Source organism: Lissotriton vulgaris, chromosome 10 (assembly GCF_964263255.1).
Source record: "Lissotriton vulgaris chromosome 10, aLisVul1.2, whole genome shotgun sequence".
Classification (NCBI taxonomy): Eukaryota; Metazoa; Chordata; class Amphibia; order Caudata; family Salamandridae; genus Lissotriton; species Lissotriton vulgaris.
Genome location: NC_141698.1, coordinates 193,265,812 through 193,279,590, shown reverse-complemented (window position 1 = coordinate 193,279,590; position 13,779 = coordinate 193,265,812). Strand labels below are relative to the sequence as shown.

The 13,779-nt window shown below is 47.9% G+C and overlaps 1 protein-coding gene across 1 annotated transcript in view; it reads right to left on the bottom strand.

Moving 5' to 3' along the window:
* Positions 1 to 832: 832 nt before the first annotated feature.
* CLEC19A (C-type lectin domain containing 19A) overlaps positions 833 to 13,779 on the bottom strand; it is a 251,613-nt gene continuing 238,666 nt past the window's right edge. Inside the window, exons 4-5 of the mRNA XM_086942408.1 lie at positions 10,800 to 10,932; positions 833 to 1,719 (exon numbers count right to left, since the gene is read on the bottom strand). Of these exons, the coding sequence (XP_086798534.1) occupies positions 1,640 to 1,719; positions 10,800 to 10,932 (213 nt within the window). The 3' untranslated portion in view covers positions 833 to 1,639. The remainder of the gene's footprint in view (positions 1,720 to 10,799; positions 10,933 to 13,779) is intronic.

Here is a 13,779-nt window from a genome sequence, read left to right as displayed (position 1 = left end):
AATCGGAGTTTTGCAAATGGCGACATCCCTGATAGTAACTGATTATATTCTGTCAGCATGCCCAGCTGGCTTAAAGGTAACACTGCCAGACATAGCGGAGGACAAAAATGTCTAACCTAGAGTAATGGAATCACCACTGTCTGGTGATGTTCCTCCTTGAAAGACCCCCATGGAAAGGGTCACTTCTACAGACGTGTAAGTAGTGTCCCTCATGCCTCCCTGCATGTCAGTGAGACATAAACTTTGGGCACAATGTTCCTCCATTTTGTGGGTATAACTCAGTTGTCCATACTTACCAGAGGAAATTCCTGTAGCAGAGATTTGTATTTGTGGACGTTTACCATAGGTTTGGCCACCAGTAGACACTTTCAAGATCATATATAGCCACTTTGAAGGAGAAACCTCAGTTACTCGGGCTGCTTTTCAGCCCTCACCTTGGCCAAGGAGGGAAACAAGGCCCAATGGTGGGCTGAACTTTGTTCATGCCGACACTACCTCTGAACCATATGCTTTTCCCTAGATATCAATGATATTTAAGACAGGTGTTCATATGTGGTGTGCCCATGGCAATCATAAGGGCAGCAACAATTATAGGGTTCTAGGGACATCATTTCAGAGGAATACAGAAAATGAGCTAACTTCACCTGTTTTCCTGTCAATTTTGGATTTGTGAAGGCTAAACCATGATAACCTGTACATGCCTCACTACATATCAGTAAGGCTGGAACATACTTGTATGAATTTTGATACCTAACATTATAACCTCTGCAAAAAGTTAAACAACATGTAAGCCATATTGGACCAGAGAAATAATGACAATATTTAATTTTTACAGCACTGTATTTTATTGTGAAGAAAACTATTTTAGCAGCAGTCATAAAAATATTTAAATATCAACCACCAAAAAGTCACCTGATATAAGACAGAAGTGATTTTCAGCAATTGGGTTTGACCTTTCATTATGTTTACAGTGCTTAGAAGCAGCAGAATTGTGCTATGAATCGCTATATAGAACACATGTAATAATAATAAAAATCTAATTTGTAAAGCGCATGTTACGCCTTAAGGCATGTCCTCGCGCTTGGAAGGAAAGCCAAAATAACCAGCAACCCAACAGTCACTACCACAAAAAGTAGCTAGAATGGTCGTTCCTACCCATAATCACAAAAACCACAAACTTTCTACCATCCTTCCTGCCCACCATGACCTTGGTCCAGGACCAATTGGAAATGCCAAGTCATTATTATTTGTTGTTGTGATATGAGCTTTTGCATGGCTCCAATGCATTCGACAAGGGTGATCTTACTTCTTATTGGGGTTATTTGTGCCCATGACAAAGAACATGGAAGAAGCCATTCACGCCTGACACTCAGATTGTTGAACATTTGAACCTAGTGAAGCATTTTTCAAATATTCAATTTGTTGCGGTTGAGCAAGTATAAAATGATAGTTGTTAACCACATAGTAGAAAATACTTTACAGCTGCTGCAGCAACCATGAACCTCAGCGTTCTTATACTCATATGTTCTTACAATCATGTATGTGACCTCTACATGGTGATTAGAAGTTAGAGTGCACCTGGTCAGGTTCCTTTAGTTCCATTGCATACAAAATGTTACTAAGGCTTCCAGGATATTGGCTAGCTGACAGCCAGAGATGGAATCTTGCAGACAAATGGGAAGGCCCGGTTGCAGCTGTTGTCGTTCCAAGATCGTAATGCTAGTAGGAAAAAAGGGAAAAATCTATGTTACTCTTCAGAATATGTGTGGTCAATGAACAAGCAAGTATGTCAAATGCACTGTCAGAAATTAGTCTACTTCTGTCACATCATATTGCCTTAGAGTCTGACCTAGCGGGCTCTACTGGCCATTAAAGGCCCACTCCAGCGTTAAAGGCCCGAGCCGAAGGCAAGGGCCTTTAATAAGGGAGCGGGCCTTTAATGGCCGGTACAGCCAGCTAGGTGGGCTCTAAGGCTATTAGAACATTCTGCCCCTAAGGGGCAGAATGTTCTAATTACTAACAACAAAGGCATCTATGAACCTGAGGGGGTTTAAATCCCTTGGGCTCCGAGAGGCCTTTGTTCAAAGTAGCAGCTGTGAACAAAAACATAAAAATTTTGCTCTGCGGGCTTCTACCGGCCCGTAGAAGCCTGGAGCACTCGATTGTATTCAATGGAGTGCTCCACATTCCAATGTATTAATATAGCCTTATAGCCCACTGCTGAGACCGATACTTGCTGGTAAATGCTCTGAATCCCCGTTATATGCCAGAGCCACAGGGCTTTAACAACCTGTACAGCCTGAAGCAGAAGGGCTGTAAGGCTTTTAGAACATTCCACTCACTAAGGGCAGAAGTTTCTAATTTGAAATGGGAGATACATAAAGACAAGCTCTAGAATGTCGGAGCAGAAGTCTTATACCAGCCATTATTAGCCCTGAGCCAGTTCATTGTGTTCATTGGAGCTCCCAATATTTCAATGATCTAGTATGGCTATAGAGCCCTCCGTAGTGGCCTCTACTGGCCATTAAAGGCCAGCTCATTTCTAAAACAAAGGTCTCACGGAAAAAGAGGGGGTTGAATCCCCTCAGGCTTCCTGAGGCCTTTGTTCACAGCAACAGCTGTGAGCAACATTGTAATGCGGGAGCTCTAGGTTTATACCAGCCATTAGAAGCCCTGAGCCACTTCATTATCTTCAATGGAGCTCCCAACATTCCAATGTTCTAATTTGTATTCAATTTGGTGTCTAGAAGAGATGATGTGAGATGTCTCTATATAGGGCTGGACTGGGAATCAAAAGCAGACCTCGCAAAATAGTTAAAATTAGTCACAGCTCCCTTCCTGTTTCATTCTTTACTGTCTCCTTCTTTCCAATCTCCCTCTTCTCTCTTTCTTTGCCTGCTGCCATACACTCTGGGGAGCTGGAGACAGAGTTAGCATCCCTCGAAGCTCAAAAATCAGTCTCCAACAACTCCAGCCACCTGGGAAAATGCTGGAATGAATAAAAGGCCAATCCGTCCTGTCTCTATATTATCCTGACTCAATTTATTAAGATTTTATGTTGAGCCATTTCACCTATTCAGAGACATTAATCATACAGTTCTCTTTTGAGACATTTAGGGGTCTGAATGTGAGTGAGTGCCCTTTTAAACTGCAATTCTTTGCACATGGATTGCACTTATAAGTGGTGGATGTTTATCAGATCTAAATATTTACTGGATGTGATAAAGGCCATAACACCTGTTAAACTTTGGAGGCCAAACCTGCTTGAATTTAACACGTGTAACACGTCAGTCAACTTCCAGAGCAAGCTCATTTCGGAGCAGTTAGCTCGAAAATCCATATGCTATGTCCCATTTTCAGGCCAGAACTCGGAACAGGCAAAAGGTATGAAAAAGGCATGAAAAATCCCTTTCACCTCACTGTCGAACTTAGGGCCTTATTAGGATGACAGGCGGACTTTGCCCGCCCTTCATCCCATCGTAAATCGGGACCGCCCGCCATAAGGGCGGGGGTCCCGGGGGTGCTATTAGGATGTGCCCGCTACAGTGGCGGGCACATCCTGTATTTTCATCATTGTGGCGGGCGGTGCTCTCTGCACCGCCAGCCACAATGCTGAAAATACACTTTCACATTGTCATTTAAAAGCGTCAGGCACCGTGCGGAGCCTGCCGCTTTGTAAATGATAATGAAAGGGGGTGGTACCCCCCATGTGCACCGCCCACCTGTACTTCACTCTGGGGCCCCGCCCCCAGAGTGAAGACCGCACACCTTTCCGTGGAGGCATCGCAGCCGCGGAAAGGCACTGAAAACCAGACATCATAATATGGCTGGCGGTGTCTATTAGACGCTGCCACCATATTTGTCCTTTTCCGCCCCGGCCGCAAGGCGACCGGGGCAAAAAAGCGGCGGACGGTCTTTACGTTCGCCCTGGTCCCCCCCGCCATCCTAATATGGCGGGGGGAAATCTGGTTATGATATCGGGCGGATTGCCTCAGCCAGGCTGGCGGCTACCGCCAGCCTGGCGGAGGCAATCCGCCCGATATCATAATGGACCCCTAAATCAGTTGTAATTATTACGCATATGATATGGGGGAACTTGGAATCAGGCCCTTAGAGATAAATGGCATCTGTTCAGTAGTTTTTGAAATATTAGCATTTAAAAACGTCGTTGAACGGAAATTGAAGGTTAACATTTTGTATAACGTTCCTATTTCGGAGTTACAAATAATTTGTGAGTCCAAGAATAAAAAAATAAAAAAAGAAAGTGGTTGGTTGAAGAGCCCTTTTCTCCCATCGTCCCTTTTGGAATCAAGGTATCAGAGTTCGTACCATGGATACGAGAGATCTGATTGCCTGCCGCAAGAGAAAAATGACCCAGCCATCAGAGGGCTCGAGACACAGTCCTCATGTCCTGCAGTTTATGAAAAATGGCACGATAGGCACACCATTTCCGCCAAGCCATAGTAGGGGAACGCTCACCTTAGCTGAATTTTTTTAAAAGTCACGAAGTAGGTACCACAGCCCCGGCTGCCCTCTAAGGGTCATTGTAGGGTTCAGGTCATTTTAGGGGTCATTTTAGGGTTCAGGGATTTGCAAGTCAGTAATCCGACTCGTGATTCCAGTACAAGCTTCAGGGTTTGACAAGAGGCTCCAGCTGGAAGTGTTCAAAATAGTATCATTTAATGCTTGTAATGCCAGCTACGTTTTCATGTAATTCTTGTAATACCAAGTACATTCATCCGGAACCCTTAATGAGAATGCGAATGTACCTGTTTTGTAAAAAATAACAAAAAAAATACCTTAAATTAAAAAAATAATAATAATAAATCCTGAAGGATTCGCAATCTGGAAAAAAAATATTTAAAAAAAAATGCTTGATTAACTGTCAAACACTTTGGGTTAACCCTTCGGCATTTGCAATCAGCAAATAGCTAGGCCCTGTGCCTAGACCCACTTTTGCCTGGTCGCACTGCTGGTTTTGCCTACTGTAGCAGGTGTTGGCTGCTTGCAGTGGGGTTGTGCACAGAGGCGATTTTGGCACTGAGCCAACCACCGAGCCCAAGCCTTGCTCAATCAATCAATCAACCAACCAAATTTGTATAGCGCGCTACTCACCCGTCGGGTCTCAAGGCGCTGAGGGGGGGGGTCGCTACTGCTCGAACAGTCAGGTTTTGAGTTGTTTCCTGAAGGAGAGCTGATCCGGGGTCAGCCGTAAGTGAGTGGGGAGGGAGTTCCATGTCTTGGCTGCCAGGTAGGAGAAGGATCTTCCTCCGACGGTGGATTTGTGAATTCTTGGGACGGAGGCGAGGGCGAGGCTGGCGGATCGGAGCTGGCGGGTGGGTGTGTAGAATGTGAGGCAGCTGTTAAGGTACTTAGGGCCTGTGTCGTGGAGAGCCTTGTGTGCATGGGTGAGGAGTCTGAACGTGATCCTCTTGCTGACTGCGAGCCAGTGCAGGTCTTTCAGGTGGGCTGAGATGTGGCTGTGGTGAGGGATGTCCAGGATGAGTCGTGCTGAGGCGTTCTGAATGCGCCGGAGTATTTTCTGGAGCTTGGCTGTGGTTCCAGCGTAGAGGGTGTTCCCGTAGTCTAGACGGCTGGTGACGAGGGCCTGGGTGACCGTCTTCCTGGTTTCGATGGGGATCCATCGGAAGATCTTTCGGAGCATGCGGAGGGTGTTGAAGCAGGATGACGAGACGGCGTTGACTTGCTTGGTCATCATGAGGGAGAAGTCCAGGATGAAGCCCAGGTTGCGTGCGTGGTCCGTTGGCTTGGGTGCGGTGCCCAGGGCAGGGGGCCACCAGGAGTCGTCCCAGGCAGAAGGTTATGGTCCGAGGATGAGGACTTCCGTCTTGTCTGAGTTCAGTTTCAGACGGCTGATCTTCATCCATTCTGCGACGTCTTTCATTCCTTCCTGGAGGTTGGCTTTGGCGGTGGCGGGGTCATTGGTGAGGGAGAGGATCAGCTGGGTGTCGTCAGCGTAGGAGATGATGTTGAGGTTGTTTTAGTGAGCGATGGCTGCGAGAGGGCTCATGTAGACGTTGAAGAGGGTGGGGCTGAGTAAGGATCCTTGCGGATTGCCACAGATGACTTCGGTGGCCGTGGATCGGAACGGGGGGAGGCGGAATCTCTGTGTTCTTCCGGTGAGGAACGAGATGATCCACTCTAGTGCCGCTCCTTGGATTCCGGTGTTGTTGAGGCGCTGTATCAGGGTGCGGTGGCATACGGTGTCGAAGGCTGCTGAGAAGTCCAGGAGGATGAGGGCAGTAATTTCCCCATTGTCGAGCAGGGACCTGATGTCGGCGGTGGCTGCAATGAGGGTGGTCTTGGTGCTGTGGTTTGTTCGGAAGCCGGACTGTGAGGGGTCGAGAGATCAGTTGTCTCGAGGAAGGCGGAGAGTTGTCTGTTGACGTTCTTCTCAATGACTTTGGCTGGAAAGGGGAGGAGCGAGATGGGGCAGAAGTTCTTGAGGTCCTTGGGGTCCGCAGTGGGTTTCTTCAGGAGGGCGCTCAGCTCGGCATGTTTCCAGCTCTCCGGGAAGGTGGCGGATGCGAAGGAGCTGTTGATGATGTTCCGGAGTTGGGGTGCAATGATGGAGTCGGCTTTGTTGAAGATGTGGTGTGGGATGGGGTCGGTAGGGGAGCCGGAGTGGATGGTGTTCATCAGGCGGGCGGTGTCTTCGGTGCTGATAGGGGTCCAGGGGTTGAGGGTGGTGGTGGGGGGCGTTGGTCTGGTGGTTGGGTGCGTTGTCAGTGCGCCGAAGCTGTTGTGTATGTCGGCGATCTTGCGGTGAAAGAACGAGGTGAGTGAGTCGCAGAGGTCTTGCGAGGGTGTGATGCCGTTGTTGCAGGCGCTGGGGTTGGAGAGCTCTTTAACTATGCTGAAAAGTTCTTTGCTGTTGTGGGTGTTGTTATCCAGTCGTTCTTTGAATGTTGTCTTCTTGGTGGTGCGGATCATATGGTGGTGTTTGCGGGTGGCGTTCTTGAGGGCTATCATGTGTTCTGCTGTCTGGTCGTGGCTCCAGGCTTTCTCGAGGGTGCGGCAGGTTTTCTTGGAGTTTTTGAGGTCGTTGCTAAACCACGAGGCTTTCCTTCTGCCGGGTATGCTGGGAGGATTCTTCAGTGGTGCGAGTTCGTTGGCGCAGTTGGTGAGCCACTGTGTGAGGTTGCGGGCTGCTTCGTTGGGGTCCGTCGTGTTGGAGGGCGGGTTCTGGCTGAGGGTGGTGATGAGCTGGTCGGCGGTGATCTTGCTCCAGCTTCTGCGGGGAAACTGTTGCGGGTGGTGGTGGGTCGTGGTTCTTCTGAAGTTGAAGTGGACGCAGCTGTGATCTGTCCAGTGTAGTCCGGTGGAGTGGCTGAAGGAGATGTGCTTGCTGGAGGAGAAGATGGGGTCAAGTGTGTGGCCGGCGTAGTGGGTGGGGGTGTTCACCAGTTGTTTGAGTCCGAGGTTGGCGAGGTTGTCCAGCAGGGCGGCGGTGTTGCAGTCCTTGTTGTTCTCCAGGTGGAAGTTGAGGTCCCCTAGGAGGATGTAGTCTGTGGAGGTGAGGGTGTGCGGACTGACGAAGTCTGCGATGGCTTCGCTGAATTGTGTGCGTGGTCCCGGGGGTCTGTAGATGAGGGTGCCTCTGAAGGTGGTCTTGGGATCGGCGTGTATCTGGAAGTGAAGGTGCTTGGCGGCGGTGAGGGTGTCGTCGGAGTTGGTCGTGATGCGGAAGGTGTTTCTGTGGACGATGGCGATGCCTCCTCCGGTATGGTTGACACGGTCTCTCCGGGTGATCTTGTAGGCATCCGGGATGGCTTTGGCGATATCGGGGGCGGAGGAGGCGTTCATCCAGGTTTCCGTGAGGAAGGCGACCTCTAGTGATGTTGTGTCGAGGAGGTTCCAGAGTTCGACGGCGTGCCTGTGAACGGAGCGGGTGTTGTGCAGGATGCACTTGAGGTGGTTGTTGCTGGTGCTCGGCTTGGTGGGTGCGGTGCAGGTTTGGAGGCAGGTGAATTGACAGGCTTGGCAGGTGAAGGGGTGTGTGTGCGTTTCGGGGTGGCTCGGTAGCTGGCGGGGTTCTGGCCGGCGTTGAGTGCGTGGAGGGTGCGCTGGCATCGTCGAGGACTAGGGGTCATGGCGCTGGGCGCGGTCCAGCGCGCGACGACCTCCATAAATGTCAAAGTGGGAGGGAGGAGCAGCTGGGAGGCGGGAGCGGGGTGGCCAATGGGCGGTCGAGGGAGGGGTACAAAAGGAAAAAGGGGGCGGGCCACAGGGGAGCAGCAGCTGGGATCAGGGAGGAGAAGAAACTGCGGGAACAGACACGGGGAACAAGGACTATGCATAAAATATGATTAAACACAAAGGTACTGGCACAACAATAGTCACGCAGAACCTGGCACTCAGATGGCGAGAGTGCGGGAGGCACAGGCACAGGGGCGATCAGCGCTGCTTTGGGGCGAGACAGCAGCTGAGGGCTCTCGGCAGCAGCAGATGGGGCAGGAGTCTTGGGCACCCACGGGCGGGGGGGGTAGCCGCGCGATGTGTTGAGCGACCGGCCAGGGCAAAGATTGTGTGAAGCAAGGGTTGTTAATTAGGTATATCTAAATAACACAAATTAAACTCTTTTAAACACCACAGTTAAAAACTGAGCTAGAGTTCAAAAGTTTAAAACCACTAACATTCACCAGTTATGGTTATAAACGCACGCAAGACATGCCCAAAGACCAGCAGCGGCTCCTTCGCTAAGGCGGAGGAGCCTCACTTCACAGGAAAAATAAAATGATAATAACATAATGTTATTTTCATTTTATTTTCCGTCCTGGCTTTAGGAGTGGGGCGGGGCTGGGCTGCCCAAACAGCAGGGGGAGTACGAGTGGTGAGCACTTTCTAAGTGCGCATGACTTTTTGGTCGGCCTTCTTGAGTCCACCAAACAGTCATGCGCACTTAGCATGTTCTCCACCCAGCTATATATTAGAGCCTGTGTGGAGAACATTCACAGGCTGGCAGTCCCTGTCTGAGTGCTGCATCATGATTACCATGATAACAACAATTTGAAGGAGGTGCTGGTAGCTAACCGCACCTCCTTCAAATTGTCATTATCGGGTGCCACTCTCCTACTTCAAACCACAGTTTGAAGTAGGAGAGTGGAGCTCGATAACAACAGTTTGAAGGAGGTGCTGGTAGCCCCTTTTTTAGATGGACTTGGACATCCTCTAACTACACCAATTGAGAGAGGTGGACTAACTGAAGGTTCACATATGCCCACTGAAGGTCGAAGTACGCGACCAGAGCGGTATATAGCTGCAAGTTTTTACTCAGCTGTTGGTCATTACTGATTCGCGATGGAGCCACATTGATGATCCCTGTTTGTTAAAGGGTGTTTCTGACAAGCTCCGTCCGGGCTTGGAGGAGTTTCTTTTCCCTTTGGAAATCTAATTGAAGTAGGTCTGTCTTTAGTCCACTTTTGTCCTGAGGAAGACCCTACGTGATGTAACTTCAAACACACAAATACAGGGTAGAAGCGTCAACGTGAAAACAATCTCATGTCCAGGCTCACTATAGCGCATCATTTATGGAAATAATATATGCTAGAGTGAAAGACCAGAAAAGGACATAGAACCTATGTCTTTGATATAGTTTTGTTGGTGTATGAATTTGAAAGGTCACGCTTTTCACTTTATGTCAGCACACTCACCCATTTAATATTCTATGTATGTGTTTTTGTTTTTCGTTAGACAGCTCATATTGACTTTCTGTGAAAAGTGCTTAAAAACACAAAAAACAAGAAATCATGAACAATATAATTAATAATTGTATATATTTTTGATAAATTGTTGTAGGTGTGGTACATTCATGACTCTCTAGTACTATTCAATAGTGATTGTGAAGACATTTTTTGGTTCTGGACAAGCACCTTGCGGTGTTTACCCAACGGAACCAATTGTAGATTTATCATTATACACCCAGGTTCCGAGAGATACAGGGTGACCCCATTGTTCTTAATGGACATGTTGGGACAGCAGTGTCGTGATTGGATAGGGGATTCTGGAAGCCTGTGGGCTTCCTGTTTCCTGGGTCAGACGTCGAACAGCGGAGAGGAGTCGGGTTTCAGGTAAGTGGATTATACCATTTTTTACCCCCGCCTACCCTTTACCTCCCTGCAACACCTCTACTGCCCTGTAGCAGCTGCTACTGCATAAGCCATGGTATCCAACATGCTCAGGTTATCAGGGAAGCGATCAGTCAAGTTGTGGTGTCTGAGGTGTGTATTGTCTATAACTGCGGAACTTTGGTAGCTCTGCACTTTTGAGCCAGATCCACTACTCAGTTGTATATTTTTAAATATATATATATCAATATACACACACACATACATACATATATATACGTACATGATTGTATATACATATACAATATAGGTATATAGATTTATATGTGTATAAGTAACTCAGTAGCTCGTGTTAATTCTAGGGAAGCTGAACACGACTAATCCACTGTAAAGAAAAAAATAAGTCAGAAAGTAATGAAACGATAAACAGCATGCCTTTCCTACCAAAGCACGTTGCCATGACGCAGCACGAGTTGAAGAGCAAGAGATGTGGAGATACAATGAGAAAAGATAAAAGACCTAAGCAGGCACGATGCACCGCTCCATATTAAGCAGAGAGAAAATCCAGCGCCTGCCTTTCATAAAAGGTCAGGTGGATTATTGTCGTGACAGAAATATCAGGTGCTGCAGAGCCTACAATAATGAGGCATTTTGTGTACCCAGCAGGAAGATGCTTTTGAATAGGCAGCAGTGCTCCATGTGTTGACCTACCACTGTTGTAGCGGTACCATATCTGCACGCAGTCCTCTTCTTCTGCAATGGTGTGGCTGCTGTCATCAGGCTGGTTGCCATCCCAGTACGCGTAGTCATGTGGTGTGCCATCTGTCCATTCAAACTGACCTTCCTGTTGAAAGGCACGGGGTAGTGAAACAGGGGAAATTCACCGTATGCATTATCCAAAGCAGCCATCAGTACATTAAGGGCCAGATGTACTATTCCTAAACCTCATAACACATGCAATGATCTGCCCTGGGAATATGTTTGCACTGCGATTGATCACACACAAAAGTAACAAGCATTTGTAAATGCATTAGGTTTCGCTTTTGTGATTAATATATATATATATATTTACTATTAGCTTGTTGAGCAGTGTAGCAATTAATTTAAAGGAACTCCGTAAAAGTGTTATGACTTGATTATTGAGAAAGGCAATATATTGTACAGTGATAGGTGATAAGGAAGGTGCCCACCAGCAGACAGTATTCAAATGGTATGCCCCCTGTCAGCAGGATGTACAGCAGGAAAGAACCTTGCAGCTTTAGTTGCTACAGGGTGGTGCTCAGATACTCCTCCAGGAAACGGGAGAAAGCTATAGTAAAGCCAATATCATGAACCTATTTATATGTAACTCTTTCTTATCAACTATTCTTAGCAAAGTTTCAAAGATTAATCTAGAGCTTCACTCGGAAGTGAAAGCACAATTGAAAAAACACAAAATACAAATATTTTCAACTTAGTCATCAGATCACATATCACAGCTACCCCATTATGGTCACATTCTTATACATGGTTATATAAAAATAAGAAACACTTTATCAGGTGCTTGTATGATAGAATCGAAGTGGCATTAGACATAATCCATTCGGCAGGGAGCTGTAAGGGCGCTCGCTCTCCAACCGCAGTGTTAAGTTAAAAAACTGTTCATTAATGGACTCGATGTTCCATTTTTTATCATTAAAACCCCAGACTTGGTCACATAAATGGTTATCACACACCTGAAAGTATTGAAATACCAAAAGATTCTTGAGACTTTGAGTGATCCAGTTTTACCTTCTAAAAACAATTTGACCCTTATGGCTGGCATCCTTTTCATCTTTCTGTCACGCAGATCGCAAAGTGAAGCAGGTGTTCCCAACCAAAACTCAATTGGTTAATTCTGTGTGGATGCTACTGTGAATAGACCCTAATGTACCCTTGCCAGGTAAGTGTGTCAGCCGTAATTCATATGTTAGATTCCTAATTATGCTAACCCACCCTTCAATTCATCTGAAATAGAAGCTCTGTCGTTCCCTTGAGAAAACGTGGAAAAAAGACCCAAACACCACCACCCAAGCCGCCTTCAAAAATGCCACCCGCAAACACCACCAACTAATCCGGTCAGCAGCACTCAAAGACCGACTAGACAACAACACCCACAACAGCAAGGAACTTTTCAACATCATCAAAGAATTCACCAACCCCACTACCAGCTCAAACAACATCACCCCCTCTCAAGTCCTCTGCGACTCCCTCGCCTCATTCTTCCATGACAAAATCGCCGACATTCATAACAGCTTCGACAACCAACCCGTAAACCAGTCAACCTCACCTACCTCCGAACCTGTAACTCCTCCGAATAACCTTTTCGACTGGAACCCAATCACCACAGAAGACACCCTTCGCCTAATGAACTCCATCCACTCAGGATCCCCTACAGACCCATGCCCTCATCACATCTTCAAGAAAGCAAACTCCATTATCGCACCCCATCTCCGTGATGTCATCAACTGCTCCCTCAACTCCGCCACATTCCCAGAAAGCTGGAAACACGCCGAACTCAGCGCCCTTCTGAAGAAGCCCACAGCTGACCCCACCGAACTCAAAAATTACCGCCCCATCTCGCTCCTCCCATTCCCTGCCAAAGTCATTGAGAAAGCCGTCAACAATCAGCTCGCCGCCTTCCTCGAAACCAACAAATCACTCGACTCCTCACAGTCTGGATTCCACGCCAAACATAGCACTGAGACCGCCCTCATCGCAGCAACAGACGACATTCGAACACTACTGGACAACGGAGACACAGTCGCCCTCATCCTCCTTGACCTCTCTGCAGCCTTCGACACAGTCTGCCATAGCACCCTGATACAACGCCTCAGAAACATCGGAATTCAAGGAAAAGCATTAGACTGGATCATCTCGTTCCTCGCTGGAAGAACTCAGAGAGTCCGCCTCCCCCGTTTTAAGTCAGAGGCCACCGAAGTCATCTGCGGCGTCCCGCAAGGATCATCACTCAGCCCCACCCTCTTCAACGTCTACATGAGCCCCCTCGCAACCATCGCGTGTCAACACAACCTCAACATCAACTCCTACGTTGATGATACTCAGCTGATCCTCTCACTCACCAAAGACCCAATCTCCGCCAAAACCAACCTACATGATGGGATGAAAGAAGTAGCCGAGTGGATGAAGCAAAACCGTCTTAAACTGAACTCGGACAAAACGGAAGTCCTTATCTTAGGCTCACCTCCCTCCGCCTGGGACGACTCTTGGTGGCCAACGGCACTAGGAAAAGCCCCCACACTGACGGACCACACACGAAACCTGGGCATCATCCTGGACTCCTCACTCTCGATGACCAGACAAGTCAACGCCGTCTCTTCTTCATGCTTCAACATCCTACGCATGCTCAAAAAAACATTTCGCTGGATCCCCACCGAAACAAGAAAAACGGTCACCCATGCACTGGTTACTAGCCGTCTGGACTACGGAAACACCCTCTACGCCGGTACCACCGCAAAACTGCAGAAAAAACTCCAACGCATCCAAAATGCTTCAGCCAGACTCATACTTGACATCCCCCGCACAGACCACATTTCCAGTCACCTGAAAGACCTTCACTGGCTTCCCGTCAACAAGAGGATAACGTTCCGTCTCCTCACCCACGCACACAAAGCCCTATACGAACTTGGACCTGATTGTCTCAACACGCGCC